This window comes from Erythrolamprus reginae, chromosome 7 (assembly GCF_031021105.1).
Source record: "Erythrolamprus reginae isolate rEryReg1 chromosome 7, rEryReg1.hap1, whole genome shotgun sequence".
Classification (NCBI taxonomy): Eukaryota; Metazoa; Chordata; class Lepidosauria; order Squamata; family Dipsadidae; genus Erythrolamprus; species Erythrolamprus reginae.
In genome coordinates this window covers 52,371,509-52,390,479 of record NC_091956.1, presented here as the reverse complement: position 1 = coordinate 52,390,479, position 18,971 = coordinate 52,371,509, and the positions used below count along the sequence as shown (strand labels likewise).

The following is an 18,971-nucleotide window of genomic DNA, read 5'->3' as shown; positions in this document are numbered from 1 at the left end:
ATGCAAGTGATGATCATGACCTTGTCATAAACACATGCCGTTGGCCAATTGCCTGAATTTTGATCACATGACCATGGAGATGCTGCAAAGGTTTTAAGTGGGAAAACTGGTCACAAGTCTGTTTTTTCAGTGCCTTTTTAAGTTTGAAAGGTTGCTAAATGAATGATTGTATGTTGAAGACTACCTGTATTGGATGAAGGTTGGCGGAACTTTTACATTCAGACATAAAGCAGAAAGAGGTGATTTTAAACCTAGTAGACCCTCTGCTGAAAGCACTTTCTAAATATAAACCATTTTTTCCTCATACTGAGCTTGTTACTACAGCTATCTATTTCCATTACCTCATCTGCATACACCTGCACAGCTAGTCTGCTGCCTAGAATATTGAAGAATATTGTATTTAAATGGTTTAGAAAATTTTAATTTGAACATATTGCTGCATAAAAGGGTCACTAATTATGTGCAAGAATTTTACAAACAATGGTAAGATTATCCACACTGTAATTTAGCAGGAAATTAAAAACAAGTGTGGAAATTTGGGTATAATTTTGTTTCTAGATCAATGCTCCATATCAAAGGAATTCCTTATAAATGTATATGCTTTGGAATAGAAATATTTACAGAGCAATCTAGGATGCACTTTATAAAGCTGTTAAGAGATGCATGAGCGGGCCTTAGTAATGAATGACTACTAGTACACATAAGATATTGTAGCAGAAATTATATTTTGTTTGGATTAAAAGTTATACATCATATTTCATGTTTTTACAATGCAAACTGCTTGGAATTGTTTTTGCTGTATATAAAATATAGTAAATCAGCAATAAAAAATATTTTGACTTTTAATAAATCATTCCTCTATAATATATTAATACAATTCAGGTATTTAAATACATATATACTATTCTTTGAGTTCTCATTTTGTATCTAATATGGACCATTTCCTAAGAAAAGGGAATATGGAAGTATTTATGGATTTAGAATATATCCTGCTGTTTTTCCTTCTACCTTTATACCACTATAAAGGAGCACACAAGTGCTCCTTTTTTGTTATAAAAGGTTTCAATACATACCAAAAGGAACAAAATCTTCTACTTCTATTGTAAATATATTGTTGCCTGCCAGGGATATTCTATCAGCCCACAATTTCTGTGCAGTTTTTACAGAAGCAGCATCGCAGTCAGATTCAGGATCTGGATTCTCATTCTAAATTCAAAACAAGATTATTTAAATTGATCAAATCTATGCATAGAACTGGTAAACTCTGCAGATTATTTCACAGAAATTTGGTTTTTTCTACTGACCATAAGAACTTTGATCAGATTCTTTTCTATTCGAGATTTCTGATCTTCTTTCAAAGTAGATGCTTCAATAAAACACATTAAAATTAATAAATAACATCGATATGTTATCTTTAAAATAGTCCTATAAATGTTTGGAAGAGGAATTATATCCAATATGTTGTCTATGTTGTAAAAAACTAACCAATGGTTATGAGGAAATCACACAATCATATAGTAGATAAAAATACAAACAGTAACTATATTTGGATGAATTCAGAAGCTGTATCGGTAATTAATCATTAGATGGAAATATTCACCAAATTTCTTTTCAGGCTTCAAAACTTTGGAGAGCATTTAAAGAATAAATTGTGTCCCTCGTGGAAAAACATAAAGCACGAAATGGTTTGGTTTTTATTACAGAAGGCATCTTTACATTTGGACAACAAAATTTACAATAAATTTATTGGGAGTTCAAGGAATAAAAGCATAAAGAGAAAGTATGCCTTATTGCTCCTTATTCACATTTTTCTGGGCTCATCCATCCTTTACTATAAAATAATATCTTCTAGTATAACAATTTCAAATACCTGTCAAGCTGCTCACACTTGCTGAAAAAAACTCTCACATTGAAAATAGAATTAAAATACCTTCCTTACCTCTGCCTAGCAGCTCTAATGAGTATTTAATATAATCTTTTATTTGAGCCATTAGATAGGAACATTTAAGAGCAGTAGACAGTATAGAAGTCAGGAGAGTCCACCATCCTTCACTGCGGTAATCACACAAAACATAATCAAGGAGCCTAAAACACAGAATATTTAAATAACTTAATATATGTGATACTTTCTATAAAGTGAAGAGTCAGCCTAAAATAGTAGTTAAAGCATTGGGCTAAAAACTAAGGGACTGTGAGTTCTAGTTGTGCCTTAGGCACAAAAACTGGGGAATCCTGGCCAGTCGTTGCCTCTCAGTCCAGGATGCCACTTCACTATTAGACTACTGCAACATCTCTGTGAAGGACTTCCTTTAAAGGTGTTTCAGAATTGCAGTTAATTGGACATCTTGCTTCAGTCCATGTTTCTGTTAGCAAGGAATTTGGTCAGTTAACAAGGAATTTCAGGATCAATTTCAAAGTGGTGGCTTATAAAGTCCTATGGAGTACAGAGATTTCCTTCAACTATTTAAATTATCAACTAGAATTGGCCCAAACTGTGAGTTGATTTTTGGGAGTGGGAATGTTTAGGGTTCCCAACCCATGTGATATTAAAAGACAATCCTTTTCAGTGGTAGACCCACCATTATGAACATTTTTGTGGCCCGAACTTACCGTATTTTTCGGTGTATAAGACCAGCTTTTTGACACAAAAAAGTGTGTCAAAAACTGGGTGCATCTTATACACCGAACGTTGCATGAGGTGGGGGGAGTTGGGCGGCAGTCAGAAGTGGCGGCAGCAGCCTTTCTCGGCTGAAGGCTGGCGGCTCAGCCCCGGGGATGGGTGGAGCGTTCGGAGGAGAGGGCTCCAGTTTTGGAGTTCACGAGCTTCCCTTTCTGCGAAGCCAAAAAGGGCGGCGGTCAGCAGCTGCCACCTCTCCCAACCCCTGCCACAGCTTGCTCACCCAAGCCGCTTTTTCAGCCTTTCAGAGGAGAGGGTGAAATCTTAGGAATTTGCGAGCTTCCCTCCCCACGAAGCCGAAAAGGGCGTCGGTCAGCAGCGGCAGTCTTTCTCAGGTGGAAATTGCAGGCTACACCGAATGTTGCATTCAATGGGGGGACTTGGGTGGCAGTCAGCAGCGGTGGTGGTCAGCAGCGAGCGGCCGGTCTCCATCTGAGAAAGGTTGCTGTCGCTGCCACTGCTAACCACCACCCAAGTCCCCCCACCCAATGTAACGTTCAGTGTATGTAGCCTGGGATTTCCACCTGAGAAAGGCTGCCGCTGCTGACTGCCGCCCTTTTCGGTTTCATGGGGAGGAAAGCTTGCAAATTCCGAAGCTGGCGCCCTCTCCTCCAAAACTTGCTCGCTCACTCGCTCACGTGCCAGAGCAGCCTCGGCCTCGCGGCTTTCTCAGTCTCCAGCCCCACCGCCCGCCTTTCTGTCTTGCCTCCTCCTCCTGCCCTTTTCACAAAAGCTTTCCACGGAAAGGTAGCCAACAGGAAAAGTCTGGCAGGTCCTGGGTGACTGCCCTTTCCCTTAGCCACCCTAGCAACCAAGTTTCCCACTCAGTCCCCATGGGGAGGGAAAGCTGCTTGGATCCCCCGAAGGAGAAAGTGCAGAGCAGAGGCTCGGACAGTTTATACGCCGGGGACGTGATGTGCGGTACGGGAACTTTTTATCTCTGAGGGAAAGCGAAAGAGAGAGTCTCAAAAGGTGTTGGGGGAGGCAGGCTGTGAAGAGCATTGGATACTGTCAATAATAGCCAAGCGAGCTTTTGGAGGATGGCTGTTTAGGTGGCCCTTAAAGCAATGGAAGTTTTTACACTTCGGTTATATTTTTGGCACCTCACGACTGAGAGAGAGAGAAACAAAGGAAGAGGGGCAAAATGGAATAAAAAAGTCTTGAAAATGAGGTTTTGTTTTTACACTTCAAGCCCACGGGGACACACACACATAGGGAGAAAGAGTTGGAAGGGACTCTGTACTGTAGGTCATCTGGTCCAGAGGTCTCCAACGTTGGCCACTTTATGACTTGTGGACTTCAACTCCCAGCAAAGGTGGCTGAGAAACTCTGGGAGTTGTAGTCCACAACTCTTAAAAGTGGCCAAGGTTGGAGATCCCTGCTCTAGAAACACTCCTTTTAAGGAATATTTCAGGTTTATCATCATTACCATATATTTCCATGCACTTCAATTGTGAAAATTGGAGTAGTCAAGAGAGGGGTCTTTGAAAACCTCATGGTATAGTAGTAATATTAAGGCAACCTCAGCAGGGAACTGTAATTGTAAATGATTCTATCACTAGCCATTTCTGTGACTAAAGGAACAACTAACAAAATGAATTGTCCTCCTTGGTTTATTTTGTTTGTTTGAGTTGAGGTTAGGAGTGCAGGGTCTTCAAACCTGGCATGTTTAAGGCTTGTGGACTTCAATTCTCATTTATGAGCTAGCATGACTGGTGGAGGAATTCTGGGAGTTGAAGTCCACAAGTCTTGAAACTGTCAGGTTTGAAGTTTGTAAAAAGTGTATATGGTTTTAAAAAGTATACATGGTTGTAAAAAGTATTCTGCTACACTGGTATTTTATTAAACAATATAATACTACACCATTTGGTTCAGAATACTTTTTTCCTTGTGTTCCTCCTCTAAAATCTAGGTACGTCTAATACACCGGTGCGTCTTATACACCGAAATATACAATATTTTATAAAAGGCTCTTATGTTGGCCAGCCTGTGAATGCTAGTGGTTATATCAGGCTATCTTCAAGTTTTTGGTTTTTTTAAAGGTTTGTTTTCTCTGAGCTAATTGTTTTTATTATTTTAGAATTTTGTGGACTATCGGAAATGAGGAAATTTTAGAGGTTTATATTATTTTGTTGTAGATTATTTTACAATCTTTGTATTCCAAATAGTTTTCAACAAAACAATTACAAAGTTCAAACATTCTCATAATCCCAAATTCTGTGGCAGTGTAATATATTTGTGTAATAAATAATTACATCTACCCAATGACTTGATGGTGATAAGAGTTAGCTTAATATATATGATGGGTCTACCACTTTATAACAACTATCTGGTATTGTTAGAATTAGGGTCGGTACTGCCATGAATCCTGAAAAAGGAAAGCTGCAAAACAGTTATCCTATATAAATGGTCCTACTTTAGAAAAAGACAAATATTGAGGATCAGGGATACACTATATATACCATGAGAGCTTGCATTTTTAAAAATAATTTGGTTCACAAATTATATACAGTATTTCACCATATTGATGAGGCAGAAAAATGTAATTCTCAAAGATTCTAGGTATATTAAAGTACAATGTTCCCTCAATTTTCACGGGGGATGCGTTCCGAGACCGCCCGCGAAAGTAGAATTTCTGTGAAGTAGAGATGCGGAAGTAAATACACCATTTTTGGCTATGAACAGTATCACAATCCTTCCCTTAACACTTTAAACCCCTAAATTACAATTTCCCATTCCCTTAGCAACCATTTAGATTATTACTCACCATGTTTATTTATTAAAGTTTATTAAAAAAAATATTTATTAAAGGTGGACGAAAGTTTGGCGATGACATATGATGTCATCGGGTGGGAAAAAACGTGGTATAGGGAAAAAAGGTGAAGTATTTTTTAATTAATATTTTTGAAAAACCGTGGTATAGACTTTCCGCGAAGTTTGAACCCGGGAAAATCGAGGGAACACTGTATTCAAAACTATGCCATATTACATTTATAAAGTCTCACTTACTTCAAAGCTTTGGTGTAATCTTTAGCATAATAATATTCTTCACCCATCTGAACCACTGAAAAGAAAATGAGATTATTCCCAGTACTTTAACTCATGTAAACATCTTTTAAAGATGTGTTTGAAAATGAAACTTACTCAAATGACTTTTCATTCTTGGACACTTGTATCTCTTGAATTGTGTAACTGCATTACTCAGCAAGGTGATTATTAGCTCCTAACAAATAAAAAATTCTGGTAGTTATATTTAGACTTACAAAAACTAGAAACTAGAAACAGAAATCTAACTTACAGAATGGAGAACTTTCTCCTCTTTCAGTTGCAGTGCCAAGATTCCCGCTTTCTCCTTTTCAGGATCATTAAGATCAAAACCTGCATATGACAAAGAAAAATCCATTTTAATGGGTTTTGCTCCAAGAGAGGTACATTATTATGACAACTGTAAAGCACATGCTTGGTTCCAAGCCAGGAGTAGATAGATTCTAAACACTTCTGTAACTTAGGAGAAAGAATGTTTGGAATTCTACCATATTCTACCATATTCTTTTGCTAAGACTGATCTAAAAGATCCCTGAACGAATTAAATGTATCTGGGATATATTCAAAGACCTCCTGCAAGAAAACAATATTAATAACACCTCACCCCAAAACATAATTGTTTCTTAGCAACAGATAATTTACTGAGGCAATGTTCACTTGATTTATGCTACTTTGCAGATTGCAAATAGGAATGCAGCTCTTGTGTCACTTGGCATTTATTCCATTTTTAAAAATCTTGACATTCTGTTATAAGTAACATTTAAGACCAGAGGCTGAAACTAATATCTCCAAATCTCTACATATGCAAAAAAGTAAACAAATATTTTTTCCATGGACTTTAATTCATTTCAATATGCAGATCTATTTTCTTTACTAACATCAGTGTAAAGAGTATTAATAATACAAAGTGGGTAGGACAATATATTAAACCAAATTTTTGCAATATTTCCTGGATTGTGGGGAAAAATATTTTAGCTGTTATCCCTATTTTTATTTATTTATTAATTCGACTTCTATGCTGTCCAATCCTGAAAGACTCAGGGCGGCTATTTTAGAACCTACACCACACATTTCCCAGATGTTTCCCATTTCAAAACTATGCAAAACCATGATAGTAATATTTCAGGCATCTCAATCAGAGGGATCAGAAGCAGCCATCAATGGCCTTGGAGTTTTAAATTGCCCATCCCAGATGTAATGAAACTTGAAATTTGCCATGAAGCACGCTTATAGCCTCTAGTAAGTATTTCATCTGACTGTAAAATATTAGTTCAAATTTTAAACAATGTTAAATTATGTCTACTGAGGAAGTAGTGCTTAAAAAAACTACTTCCAGGAAACTGTTTTTAAATAGTGTCTACTGGAAAAGATTAGCTAAGTCCTATAATGCTGTTGCAGTAAGTTGTTAAATATTTAGGAAATAGATATTAGGGGTTTCTGATATATTTATTATGCACGCTGGGTTTCATGCCCAGCCCTACAAAACTAATTCATTCATTCAAAAAAACACGAACAAGAGCTGAGCTGAACAAGGAAGCATAGAATTTGGTTACTATCTCTGATCAGTTTATAAGAGCTACAAATTTCTCTTCAGACTTTCTGGGATAAATGTTTATTAAGTTATTTATTTTTTAATAAAAGTAATAAAAAGTATTTACTTATTTAAGTAATAAAAATATATTTACTTAATATTCCCTGCCTCCATGGTCTTTGTCCATAGAAGTCAAGCGTTCCAGTTGGTGTTTCCAATGGATCCGGATTTGGATATATCACAGAAGACTGTAAATACAGCAATTTTTTTCTTTACATTTGATTTTTAATGTGTGATCAAAGCAATAATGAAATAACAAGTCAAGGAAAAAGAACTCTTAAAATGAATTCATAGATTAGAAGAATAAGCCTGCACCAGCATAGTATTTCATACACAATGCAAAAATATCAATTGAATCATAAGATATTAAACTAAATCCAAGTACTGTATATACACTCTTCAACTAACTAAATTTGAATGATATTGATAATAAATATTTGAACATAGGAACTACAATTGATAAGGAGAAAAGTATGGATTTTGCCTGGCAATCTGAACAGCTATACTAAATTCCTCTTTCTTAGCAAACACTCAGTAAAAATACTGTACTCATTACTGTATAGTCATTCTATTATTTAATGTAGCATGGCTTATAATTAAAATTTACACATGGGTCTGTAGTTCAAATCTTTCATTTAGTAAAACAGTGGATTGGGACATTAAAACATTAAATTTAGTATATCCAAAATTTAATTTTCATTTACTATACTTCAGCTTCCACATTCAAGAATTACATTGAACATGGCAAATGCTTACAACTCAGGTAAGATAGATGATTCCTTTTGCACATACAGATTAGTTATTAGTGTCAACTTGGGAAGGAGAGTCATTTGATATAAATGTGTAAAGTATTCTTTATCTGAAATTCATTCAGGTGACTTAGTGTATTCCCAGCATCAAGTTAGGACCTTATCTAATTAGTGTAATGTGCACATAATCCATGACTAAATTTGATATTTAAATAAGCTGCATAACAAAAGTCATTGCATGAATGCCTTGTACACAAAAAAATGAACATATATCAGTTCTTTACACAATACTGTAATAGAGCACATTTCAATGACTTAAAAAAAAACCTCTTTTGCATACAAATACAAAATACTATCATTCTTTGGTATGTCAATTTGCCAGAATACTAGCTTGCCAGAAAGTAAACAAAGGCTTACTAAAAGACATGATACAGAAAAATGTATCTTACCACAGAGTTTCATGAGCTGTAATATAATCTATGACTCACCTCATGATCGCAAAGAACATTTGCCAATTGCTTCCGTTCTTGTGCATAATATGCTGCCTGCTGATAATAGAAACCTGGGTTTTGTGTTTGAATAGCTGTCAACCCTAGCTTAATAGCTTCATCAAATAGATCTCCAAAAGCCTGAAATCTGTTAAGAAACCACAAACATAAACTTTAATATTTTACCAAAAGTTGAACTGAAAATAAAAGTAGTGGCAACAGGCAATTCATGAACATGTAAGGTCCTAAAAATCTAAATTTAAAGAAGCACCCTAAATTTTCCAACTTTCATGATTATATTTAAAAAAATCAAAACAATGTGTTATATATGTCACCAAATGTAAAAATGAGGATTGATTTACACATTTTTTAATATTGCTTCCCTAGGCTTCTTTGCAAGGTTATAGTCATAATACATCAGCTATTAATGACAATTTTAAAAAGAAAACTTATTAGAATTAATAAGTTTTTATCCAACTCTATGGAAGCAATTGCCTCCAGATATTTGCATTCCTCCCACTTTACTGGCCTTCCATAAAGCAATCAAGACCTGGCTCTTTCAGTAGGCCTGGAATTGTTGAGTCAATGGAATCCTAGATTACTAGGTATGTGACTGAGAGTATGCAAGTTGGCTGGCTTTATTAATGCTTATATGGTTACTATACAGTTTTTATATTGTTTTTATATATTGTCTTATATTGTTTTTATGCACTGTTTTTTATTCCTTGGAAGCTGCTGAGAGTCCTCTGGAAGTTGGGTGGCACACAAAAACGACTAATAAATAAATCATGGTGATTGCTAATTGCACTAGAGATTCACAAGGTTCACTAGGTGACTTTCTCAGCCAAGGTTATTTATATATTTATATTATTTACACACACACACAGTTTCCCCCCAAATAAAACATACCCTGATAATAAGCTCAAGCAGGCTTTTGAGTGCTTGGCAATAAGACCAAGCACTTATTTCAAGGTTCAGAAATAGAAGATAGGATCTTATTTTTGGGAAAATACAGTACCGTATATACATATGCATATATACATAAACACACACACATACATATGTATATACATACACACAATATATGTATGCATGCTTGTGTGTGTGTGTGTGTGTGTGTGTAAATCCCATCTTTATTAAGTTTACAAATAACTCAAAGGATCAAACATATGCAACACATCTTCCTCCTCCTAGACCAAACTGGCTGTCATCTCACAGACTGTCACTGTGAGAATAAAATTATAGGAGACATCTTCCTCCACCCCTGCATACCCTGAGTTCAGAAAAATTAGGATATAAAGTCAACAAATAAGACATTATTTCATTATTTCAAACTTAATTCTGAGTATGACAGTTTTCAGTTGATACTACATTAGTATCAACTGAAAACTATCTGACTCAGAATTAGATCATTTTTCAACTACCAAAGTAATTAATTAGCCAAGCATATTAGTAAAAATAATTTTAAAACATACTGTTTTGACATCCAGGCAGCATGCTCAAAAGTCAACTCCACACTTCCTATTTTTTTCTTGCATAGATCTATATGTTTCCTAAACTGTTCAATTGCATCCAGTGGTGTATTATGCTGAAAACACAGACGACAGATCTAAAAAGATGAGAAATTAGAATACTTTATAAAAGATTAGAAATTCAATCAAAGATTGAGTCCTTCAGGATTGGGCGGCAGAGAAATCAAATGAATGAATGAATGAATGAATGAATGAATGAATGAATGAATGAATGAGTGAGTGAGTGAGTGAGTGAGTGAGTGAGTGAGTGCATGCATACATACATACATGCATAAACAAACAAACAAACAAACAAACAAACAAACAAATAAATTCGGTATAATGAAATTGAATATTCATGTAGCAAAAAGCCATACCACTTTTATGTTTTTACATTAATCTTTCTATATCCAATCCTTAATATCTTCATTTCTTAAGTGTGCTTGGGTTATACAAATAATCAAACTGAAAAGGCTAATAATTAGGAATAGAATGGATTCCAATCATTCCCAAATAATCTAGATGTTTAATCCCAAAATACCAATAACAATGCTCAAAAATCTATCATTCAGAAGAGATCGTCTCAGATTTCTCTTATTTGAGCCACTTTAAGTAAAGTCTCTCCACAAAGCTTTTTATCTTGAAGGCCAATCCTTCTCTTTTTCTACTGCTAGGAAGAACAGAACAGGCATCAAATGTCTTCCAGAATGTTCTGAACCCAAACCACAGCAAAGAATGGTGTATCTATCAGATTGTCTACCCCTTTGATACAGTATATGATAAAAAGCAAGTGTTTAGCAGAATCATGGCTTTTGCCTTGCTTTTCTGCACTTACTCTCTCCTCACCCAGTTTCAATCTAGTCAACAGATTATCCTAAGGTGCACATTGCTCTCAAATAATTACTTAAGGAACTCTATTGCACTACCAAAAAGATAAATGTAAACAAAAAAAACCATGATATATCATTTTTTTAAAAAGTAAGACAGGATGAATTATAAGTGATTTCCCAATAAAACTATTAAAACTTCAGATCTGAAGACAGAAAGGCAATTTAGAACATGTGAGGGCTCCCATACAATTCATGGAAGACACAGATATTCTGAAGAGTTCTCCACATGCTCTGAATCATCTTTGTGATTTTGAATTTTAAAATGCTGCAGAAGAGTTGAACTTATGGCTGAATCTTTGCAGTTTCCACATCAACTAATTATATCAACATTTTGATATTCAACTTTTTCTTAAATCAAAGTAGCAACACTTAAAATTCTCCCTTTTAAAGTTCCATTGGCAGTGAATTTGAAGAAATGCATATTGCAGTTAAAGTGGACAATTTGAATCCTACGTGTGGAACTTGGGAACCTTGACTGGTCATTCTTTATCTACAAGCTCCTGAATTACCCTCTCCGATGTCTATGGAGATTCTCAGTCATCTAGGTAAAAATCCACATTCTGGACAGAGATGATCTCTAGTTTGAAAGAGGAGTAAAAGAGGCCTTCTATGTTAAAATTAAAGAGTATTCTCTCAATAGATGGGGAGGAATATCACCTCTCTCCTGTTTACAACATAGTCATTTCAGCAGTTCCAAGATGATTCCAGATCAATTTGCACTCTGATTTAGATGACCCTCAGGGCACAGATAAACCCCCATGTGGCCTCAATGGCTCTACGCCAGTGATGGCGAACCTATGGCAAGGGTGCCACAGGTGGCATGCAGAGCCATTGCCCTAGCTCAGCTCCAATATGCATGTGTGTGCTGGCCATCTGATTTTTGGTTTGCACAGAAGCTCTGGGAGGGTGTTTTTTGTTTCCAGAGAGCCTTGGGGGTGGGGGTGGCTGTTTTTAACACACACACACCCCGCTCCAGGAAAATCTTTGGAGCCTAGGAAGGGTGAAACACAAGGCTACTGGGCCCAGCAGAAATTGGGAAACAGGCTATTTCTGGCCTCCAGAGGGACTCTGGGGGGCAGGAAAGTTGTTTTCGCCTTCCCCAAGCATTCGTTTATGGGTATGAGCACTTGCGTATGCGCAATAGCATGCACTCACATTCTTTCGGCACCCGAGGAAAAAAAGGTTTGCAATCACTAAAGACCAAATAACAGCAAATGAATCCTTCCACCTTCCACTCCCCATTCAGTCAGAACTGAAGAAACTTCTTGGATAAGAAGCAAAATGTGTTCCTCAAGGAAAAAACAAAGTCTAGCTGATGTTTGAAAAAGCACTTTTGAGATATTCTCTCCAATGTGTACACATTTACCATCCAATTGCTTTATAAACTAAAAGTATCAGGATTGTAACAGACAGTGTAATCCCCTTACTTAGAAATTGCACTGGCACCTTCCTGTCACTCAACTGACTGATTTTCTGAGAATTACTGACACATGGTCAGCAATACATCGCCTATTACCACATTCCAACACCAAGAAGGATAAAAATATTCTTCTCATACACGTTATCATAGATATCATCTACAGTACAGGTAAAAATAATACATAGTTGTTACCTTATAATTTATAAATCCTGCCATAGTCTTGATTTCCAGCATGTTTGTTTCATGAGCTCTCAATTCATGTACAAGATTAAAGGCAGTTTTGTAGTTTCTAAACATAAAATAGTATTCATTTGAATACAAAATTCCATTAAACCAGTGTTTTTCAACCAGTGTGCCGCGGGACATGGTCAAGTGTGCCGCGAAGCTCAGAGAGAGAAAGAGAGAGAGAGAGAAAGAAAGAGAGAGAAAGAGAGAGAGAGAAAGAAAGAAAGAGAAAGAGAGAGAGAGAAAGAGAACAAGAGAGAGAGAAAGAAAGCAAGAGAGAAAGCAAGAGAACAAGAGAAAGAAAGCAAGAGAGAGAAAGAGAGGGAGGGAAGGAAGGAGAGAGAGAGAAAGACATAGAGGGAGGGAGGGAGGGAGAGAGAAAGAGAGCAAAAAAGAGAGGAAGGAAGGAAGAGAAAGAAAGGGGGTGGAGAGAGAAATAAAGAGGAAGGAAGGGAGAGAAAGAAAGAGGGAGAGAGAAATAGAGCGAAAGGGAGGAAGAGAATTTTTTTGTCCAAACTCCCCCCCCCCCCCCGTCCCACTCAATGTGCCCCAGGGTTTCGTAAATGTAAAAAATGTGCCGCGGCTCAAAAAAGGTTGAAAATCACTGCATTAAACAATCCCAAAATTTAAATGACAAACATGGTAACCTTCAGTCAACAATTTTTCCAAAAAAGCACTTCTTCACATCTTTCAAGTACTTCCACCATTTAATTGTTGCCATCAAATTGGTGTCAACTCTTAGGCACATTTTTTCTAGGATGAATCCCACTGCCTTTTGATTTATTTAAGAGATTAATCCAGATGGGTTGCACCAGATCATCATGCTGAAATTAATCAATATTGTTGATATTATACCATAAGGCAGTTACTATCTTTGAGTGAAGTACATGTGGTATGTATTTAATCCTAGAAAATAAGAAGTGATTTAACAACTAGTGATTTAACACATACAAAATCTTTCTACTCTTCTACCACCCATTCTCTGCCTTTCATGAACAGAGACCTTCACTTATTACTTCAATATTTGAATAAACATACTTACTTTAGAGCATTTAATGTGTCTTGCTTCAACTCACTGAAGAATGCTATTTTGAACTGGTGTCTAACAAACAAAAGCTGAAACATAACCAATTGGCAACATTTTAAACTATGTTATTTTTAACTATAAACTTTCTCATCTAGGCAACATTAAGTGTGGCTCAGTATCTCTTCATATTTAGCTAAATAGTAAGCCTGATGCATTTACAATGGATTGCAATTAATTTTGTTCACTGGCTTAAGTTTTATTTTTGCTGCTAGATTGCACTTTGTATTTTGCTTGTATAGGGTTTCTAAAATTTGCATTAGGATGTTTTATCATTATTTTTTACACTCTGTAGGCAATTTTAGTAAAACATCAGGATATAAATATTTTTTCCAAACTGCTTTTCATTTCTTCTTTATCTTTTTCTGATGCACAGATATACATATGCAAACACAAGCCATTCCTTCTTCCATTTTTCAATATAATGAAACATTAATTTTCTAATCAAAGTAACAGTAAAAGTAGTATTACTTATTAACAGAAATTAATAATGTGATGTGCCGGTGCCTGGAGGCTGTTGGGGTCTGGATGGGTGTCAACAGACTCAAACTCAAGCCTGATAAGACGGAGTGGCTGTGGGTTTTGCCTCCCAAGGACAATTCCATCTGTCCGTCCATTACCCTGGGGGGGGGGGACATTGACCCCCTCAGAGAGTGTCCGCAACTTGGGTGTCCTCCTCGATCCACAGCTCACATTGGAGAAACATCTTTCAGCTGTGGCGAGGGGGGCGTTTGCCCAGGTTTGCCTGGTGCACCAGTTGCGGCCCTATTTTGACCGGAAGTCACTGCTCACAGTCACTCATGCCCTCATCACCTCGAGGCTCAACTACTGTAACGCTCTCTACATGGGGCTACCTCTGAAAAGTGTTCGGAAACTTCAGATCGTGCAGAATGCAGCTGTGAGAGCAATCATGGGCTTTCCCAAGTATGCCCATGTTTCACCAACACTCCGCAGTCTGCATTGGTTGCCGATCAGTTTCCGGTCACAATTCAAAGTGTTGGTTATGACCTATAAAGCCCTTCATGGCATCGGACCAGAATATCTCCGGGACCGCCTTCTACCGCACGAATCCCAGCAACCAGTTAGGTCCCACAGAGTCGGTCATCTTCGGGTCCCGTCAACTAAACAATGTCGTCTGGTGGGACCCAGGAGAAAAGCCTTCTCTGTGGTGGCCCCGACCCTCTGGAACCAGCTCCCCCTGGAGATCAGAATTGCCCCCACCCTCCTTGCCTTTCGTAAGCTCCTCATAACCCACCTCTGTCGTCAGGCATGGGGGAACTGAACTACCCTTTTCCCCCTAGGCCTATATAATTTATGCATGGTATGTTTGTGTGTATGTTTGGTTTTAATAAGGTTTTTTTAATTATTTTAAACATTAGATTTGTTACATGCTGTTTATTACTGTTGTTAGCCGCCCCGAGTCTATGGAGAGGGGCGGCATACAAATCTAATAAATAAATAAATTATAAACAACAGCACTGAAACATCACAAGAATGTTGGTGAATAAACTTTATTTTAATTGTGGTTTATCTACTGGAATCTGAATAAAGAAAACATTCTATAGTTAACTGTAATACTAATATTACCTTTTAATAATGTTATACAGTTGTATTCTTTGTGTTCTTACTTCTAATTTTTCATCTATAGTAGTTTACTTTATCAGTAATCTTAATAATACCTGATGTGTTGTTTTGTTCAAATATTCTTTATGAGATTTTACTCTTCGTATTTCTGTGTAGTAATAGGTCTGAGCATGTTCATAGAAAGCATTTTCTAACCTATGAAAAAAATTACATTTTTTTAGAAACAAAAACAAGATACATATTTCAGAATATACATAAAATTATACAGACTGATAATATTTCTAAGAAAGCATTCAAGTTATATTTATATTTTGCACTAAACTCCTAACAATTTAAAGGATTGTAAAAGAATGATATATGTTAACCACCTTTAAACAGTTACTATTTACTTAATGGAAATAATCTCGCCTGTCTTTCTCAACTATTGCATACCTTATTTGGTGAGGATAACTACTTATTCCCACCACTTAATAATTTTCAGAAATATTTAAAACTTCATTAAAAAGTTTTCAGAAGTCCAAAAAGGAAATGATAAAGAGTGGCAAATTACCACAACAAAATATAATAGCAAAATTATATACTTACCTAGGAATTAATTTAGAAAATGACTGTTTTAATCTGATATTTAATAGACTATAAAGCATATACCTAATGAACTTGTCTATGAAGGGAGAGATTACTAAACAATTGCATCACTACCAATTATAGTTCATAAAATCATATACCAAAATGTCCTACCTGTTAAAGACTACTTCACCTTCAACCGCAACAACACACGAGCACGAAATCGATTTAAACTAAATGTCAACCGCTCCAAACTTGACTGCAAAAAATACGACTTCAGCAACAGAGTAATCAACGCCTGGAATGCACTACTTGATTCTGTGGTTTCTACTCCTGTCCTAACCCCAAAAGTTTTAACCTTAGACTATCTACAATTGACCTCTCCCCCTTTCTAAGAGGTCTGTAAGGGGCGTGCATAAGCACACCATTGTGTCTACCGTCCCTGTCCTATTGTCTTCTTTTGTTACTTTTTATCATTGCTTATCTAATGTTTAATTTGTACAAATTATCACCTTATAATTGTTGACAAATAAATAAAATAAAATAAAAAAATAAAAATAAAAAAATCTTGAAACCGCTGGATTGGTGTATTTGTTAGCACTGTAGAACAGTCCAGGGAACTTTAACAGATAGAACTGTTAAATAATTTATATAAATAAATTAAATAATATACACATATATTTTCAAATACTTTATATTTCTGGGGGCCCTAGCAACTATCTACAGACAGCCCAGATCAAAATATTACTGTCTCAATTGTATTTTTAATTTGAAAAATAAATAAATTTGGGGGAAAAGTGATTTTAAATTGTGAAAGGCATTGTTATCCCAATTACATTACAGTAAATCATACCAGTATACTTTTGAGGATATCAACAAAGACTTCTGCTTCTCAAGAAGTAATACAGAAAAGACAATATTTTGCATTATCTGCTTACCTTATAATGTAACCTACAAGATGATCAGTGTGTGGCAAAACAAATAGGGACTTTCCAGAGAGGTCACACGCATTACATAAAGCTGCTGCCCTTTCTGAAGCAATAACATCTTCTCCTAGAGCAAATACAGACAAGAAAGACCACCAAATTGTGACCCATCTTACTTAGGGCAGATCACAAGTCTAGTCACAAGTAAAGCTGGACTTGTCTTGTAATCCACTGGCCTTTAGAATAATAGCCAGCTGTTTGATTTTTATTTTACTCCTCCCCTTTCAAACCCATAACAACTTCCAAACACAAGATTCAGTATGGAGTTGTATAGCCAAATGCTATCAGTACTGATGATACCTTATCATGAGATACTCAGCAAGATCAGGGAGGGATCAGCCATGTGGTAATCCAGACTGGATGCCTAAAACTTGATCTCTCCTCCCACTCTCTGACTGCAATCCCCCACCACCACTAGAATCAAAAATTCTGCTCCTCTGAACACAGCTGTAACCAATAAAGGTGAATATCTGTAGCTCAGGGTTGAAATTTCCTTAATGCTCTCTCAGCTTGGTTAAAAGAACATAAAAGAACAAAAGGTGCAAAATCAGAATGGTTGTTTATGGTTTATTGGATAGATATGTATAGATAGACAGACAGACAGACAGACAGACAGACAGACAGACAGATATATGGTATATGTATGAATGTTTATATGGAAATTATGAAAAACAAAATTCTGGGGGGAAAATCATAAGTGGAAGATGAATACTGGATTCCAACCTAAACTGTTTCCAATTGTTTTGACTACTCATATTTCTGCTCACTAAACAAAAATAACATTCCACAATTTTTTAGATTACCATGTTTCAGTCTCATAACTCTAGTTAAATTGTATTTTACCTGGAGGTAAGGGAGTTTTCTTCTGAATTAAAACTACAGCAACTTTTGTGTTTCGGCCCTGCAAACTCTGCCTGAAAAAAAATAAGATATCAAGCTAACCAAAGATTATAAAGACTTAACAACTAAAATGTATTTGTTCTCTCAGATGGGCAATAACAAATATACAAATATACAAATTTTATAACTTCACACTCAAAAATTTGTGTTTTATTTGCCATTTAGATTCTAAAAAGAAACTGTAGTGTAAGACTTTTTACTTGACTGGTACTTTAAAAAGCTTTTGTTTTAAAGAAGCATTCCAAAAGATAACAGCTTCTATACTAAAACTAGAATAAAAATGTGAATTACATCTCTTCAATATTACTGTAAAACAGTATTTTATAGAATACATAAAATAATACCTGACAATTTCAACTCTAGTAGCACACTCTGATTGTTTTTCTTTCCACTGTGGCTCATCCCAGTCTAGCTCATAAAATACCACAACAAGAGCAGGAACCAAATTCAGATGCTTATTCATCCAACCTGTTTTCAGGATACCCTTTGGAATGTACCATTCATATGACAATCTCTGAAAAGTTGAAAAATGGTATCATCACTACTACAGACAGGTGGAATATTTTTGCTACATTCAAGTAAATGTATTTATTTAATTTATTCGATTTTTATGCCGCCCTTCTCCTTAGACTCAAGGCGGCTTACAACATGTTAGCAATAGCACTTTTTAACAGAGCTAGGCTATTGCCCCCACAATCCAGGTACTCATTTTACCCACCTCGGAAGGATGGAAGGCTGAGTCAACCTTGAGCCGGTGATGAGATTTGAACCGCTGACCTTCAGATCTGCAAGTCAGCTTCAGTGGCTTGCAGTACAGCACTCTACCTGCTGCGCCACCCCGGCTCAGTTAAATGTTGACCCCCTGGTGATTGCCTGGACTAATGTTTATATTTTTCTTGGGAAAATTTCAAAAGTCATTGGCCCTTGCTTTCTTCTTTGAGCTAAGAGACAATGACTGGTGTATAGCTGACTTCATGCTGAAGGCAGGACAAGAACCTATAGTCTCCCAGTTTACACTGAGCTAATTCTCTTTTTCTTCCCTTATGATTTAAATCATAGCGTGCATATATACGGTATGAGCTTTGCTAAATTTATTCCTAATGAAGCCAGTTTAAAATTATGTTACATTATTTCTTCAGCTTGATTTACTATAGCTGCACATCAACAATATGTTTTCTTTAGGTCATAATCAGAGGAAGTTTCTAGCCTCTTTAAGGTGTTTGTTTCACTTTTAACTATACAGTAGTTCTACATTTT

At 36.1% G+C, this 18,971-nt stretch overlaps 1 protein-coding gene across 2 annotated transcripts in view; it reads right to left on the bottom strand.

The window, feature by feature from the left end:
* Window positions 1–18,971, bottom strand: part of TRAPPC11 (trafficking protein particle complex subunit 11) — a 38,636-nt gene that overhangs the window by 18,040 nt on the left and 1,625 nt on the right. For both annotated transcript variants that reach the window (XM_070757502.1, XM_070757503.1), the window contains exons 3-17: window positions 18,059–18,228; window positions 17,658–17,728; window positions 16,767–16,881; window positions 15,360–15,459; window positions 13,639–13,712; window positions 12,564–12,660; window positions 10,026–10,159; window positions 8,551–8,698; window positions 7,408–7,501; window positions 5,976–6,055; window positions 5,822–5,900; window positions 5,687–5,741; window positions 1,940–2,085; window positions 1,305–1,366; window positions 1,074–1,206 (exon numbers count right to left, since the gene is read on the bottom strand). In XM_070757502.1, the coding sequence (XP_070613603.1) occupies window positions 1,074–1,206; window positions 1,305–1,366; window positions 1,940–2,085; window positions 5,687–5,741; window positions 5,822–5,900; window positions 5,976–6,055; window positions 7,408–7,501; window positions 8,551–8,698; window positions 10,026–10,159; window positions 12,564–12,660; window positions 13,639–13,712; window positions 15,360–15,459; window positions 16,767–16,881; window positions 17,658–17,728; window positions 18,059–18,228 (1,558 nt within the window). The remainder of the gene's footprint in view (window positions 1–1,073; window positions 1,207–1,304; window positions 1,367–1,939; window positions 2,086–5,686; window positions 5,742–5,821; window positions 5,901–5,975; window positions 6,056–7,407; window positions 7,502–8,550; window positions 8,699–10,025; window positions 10,160–12,563; window positions 12,661–13,638; window positions 13,713–15,359; window positions 15,460–16,766; window positions 16,882–17,657; window positions 17,729–18,058; window positions 18,229–18,971) is intronic.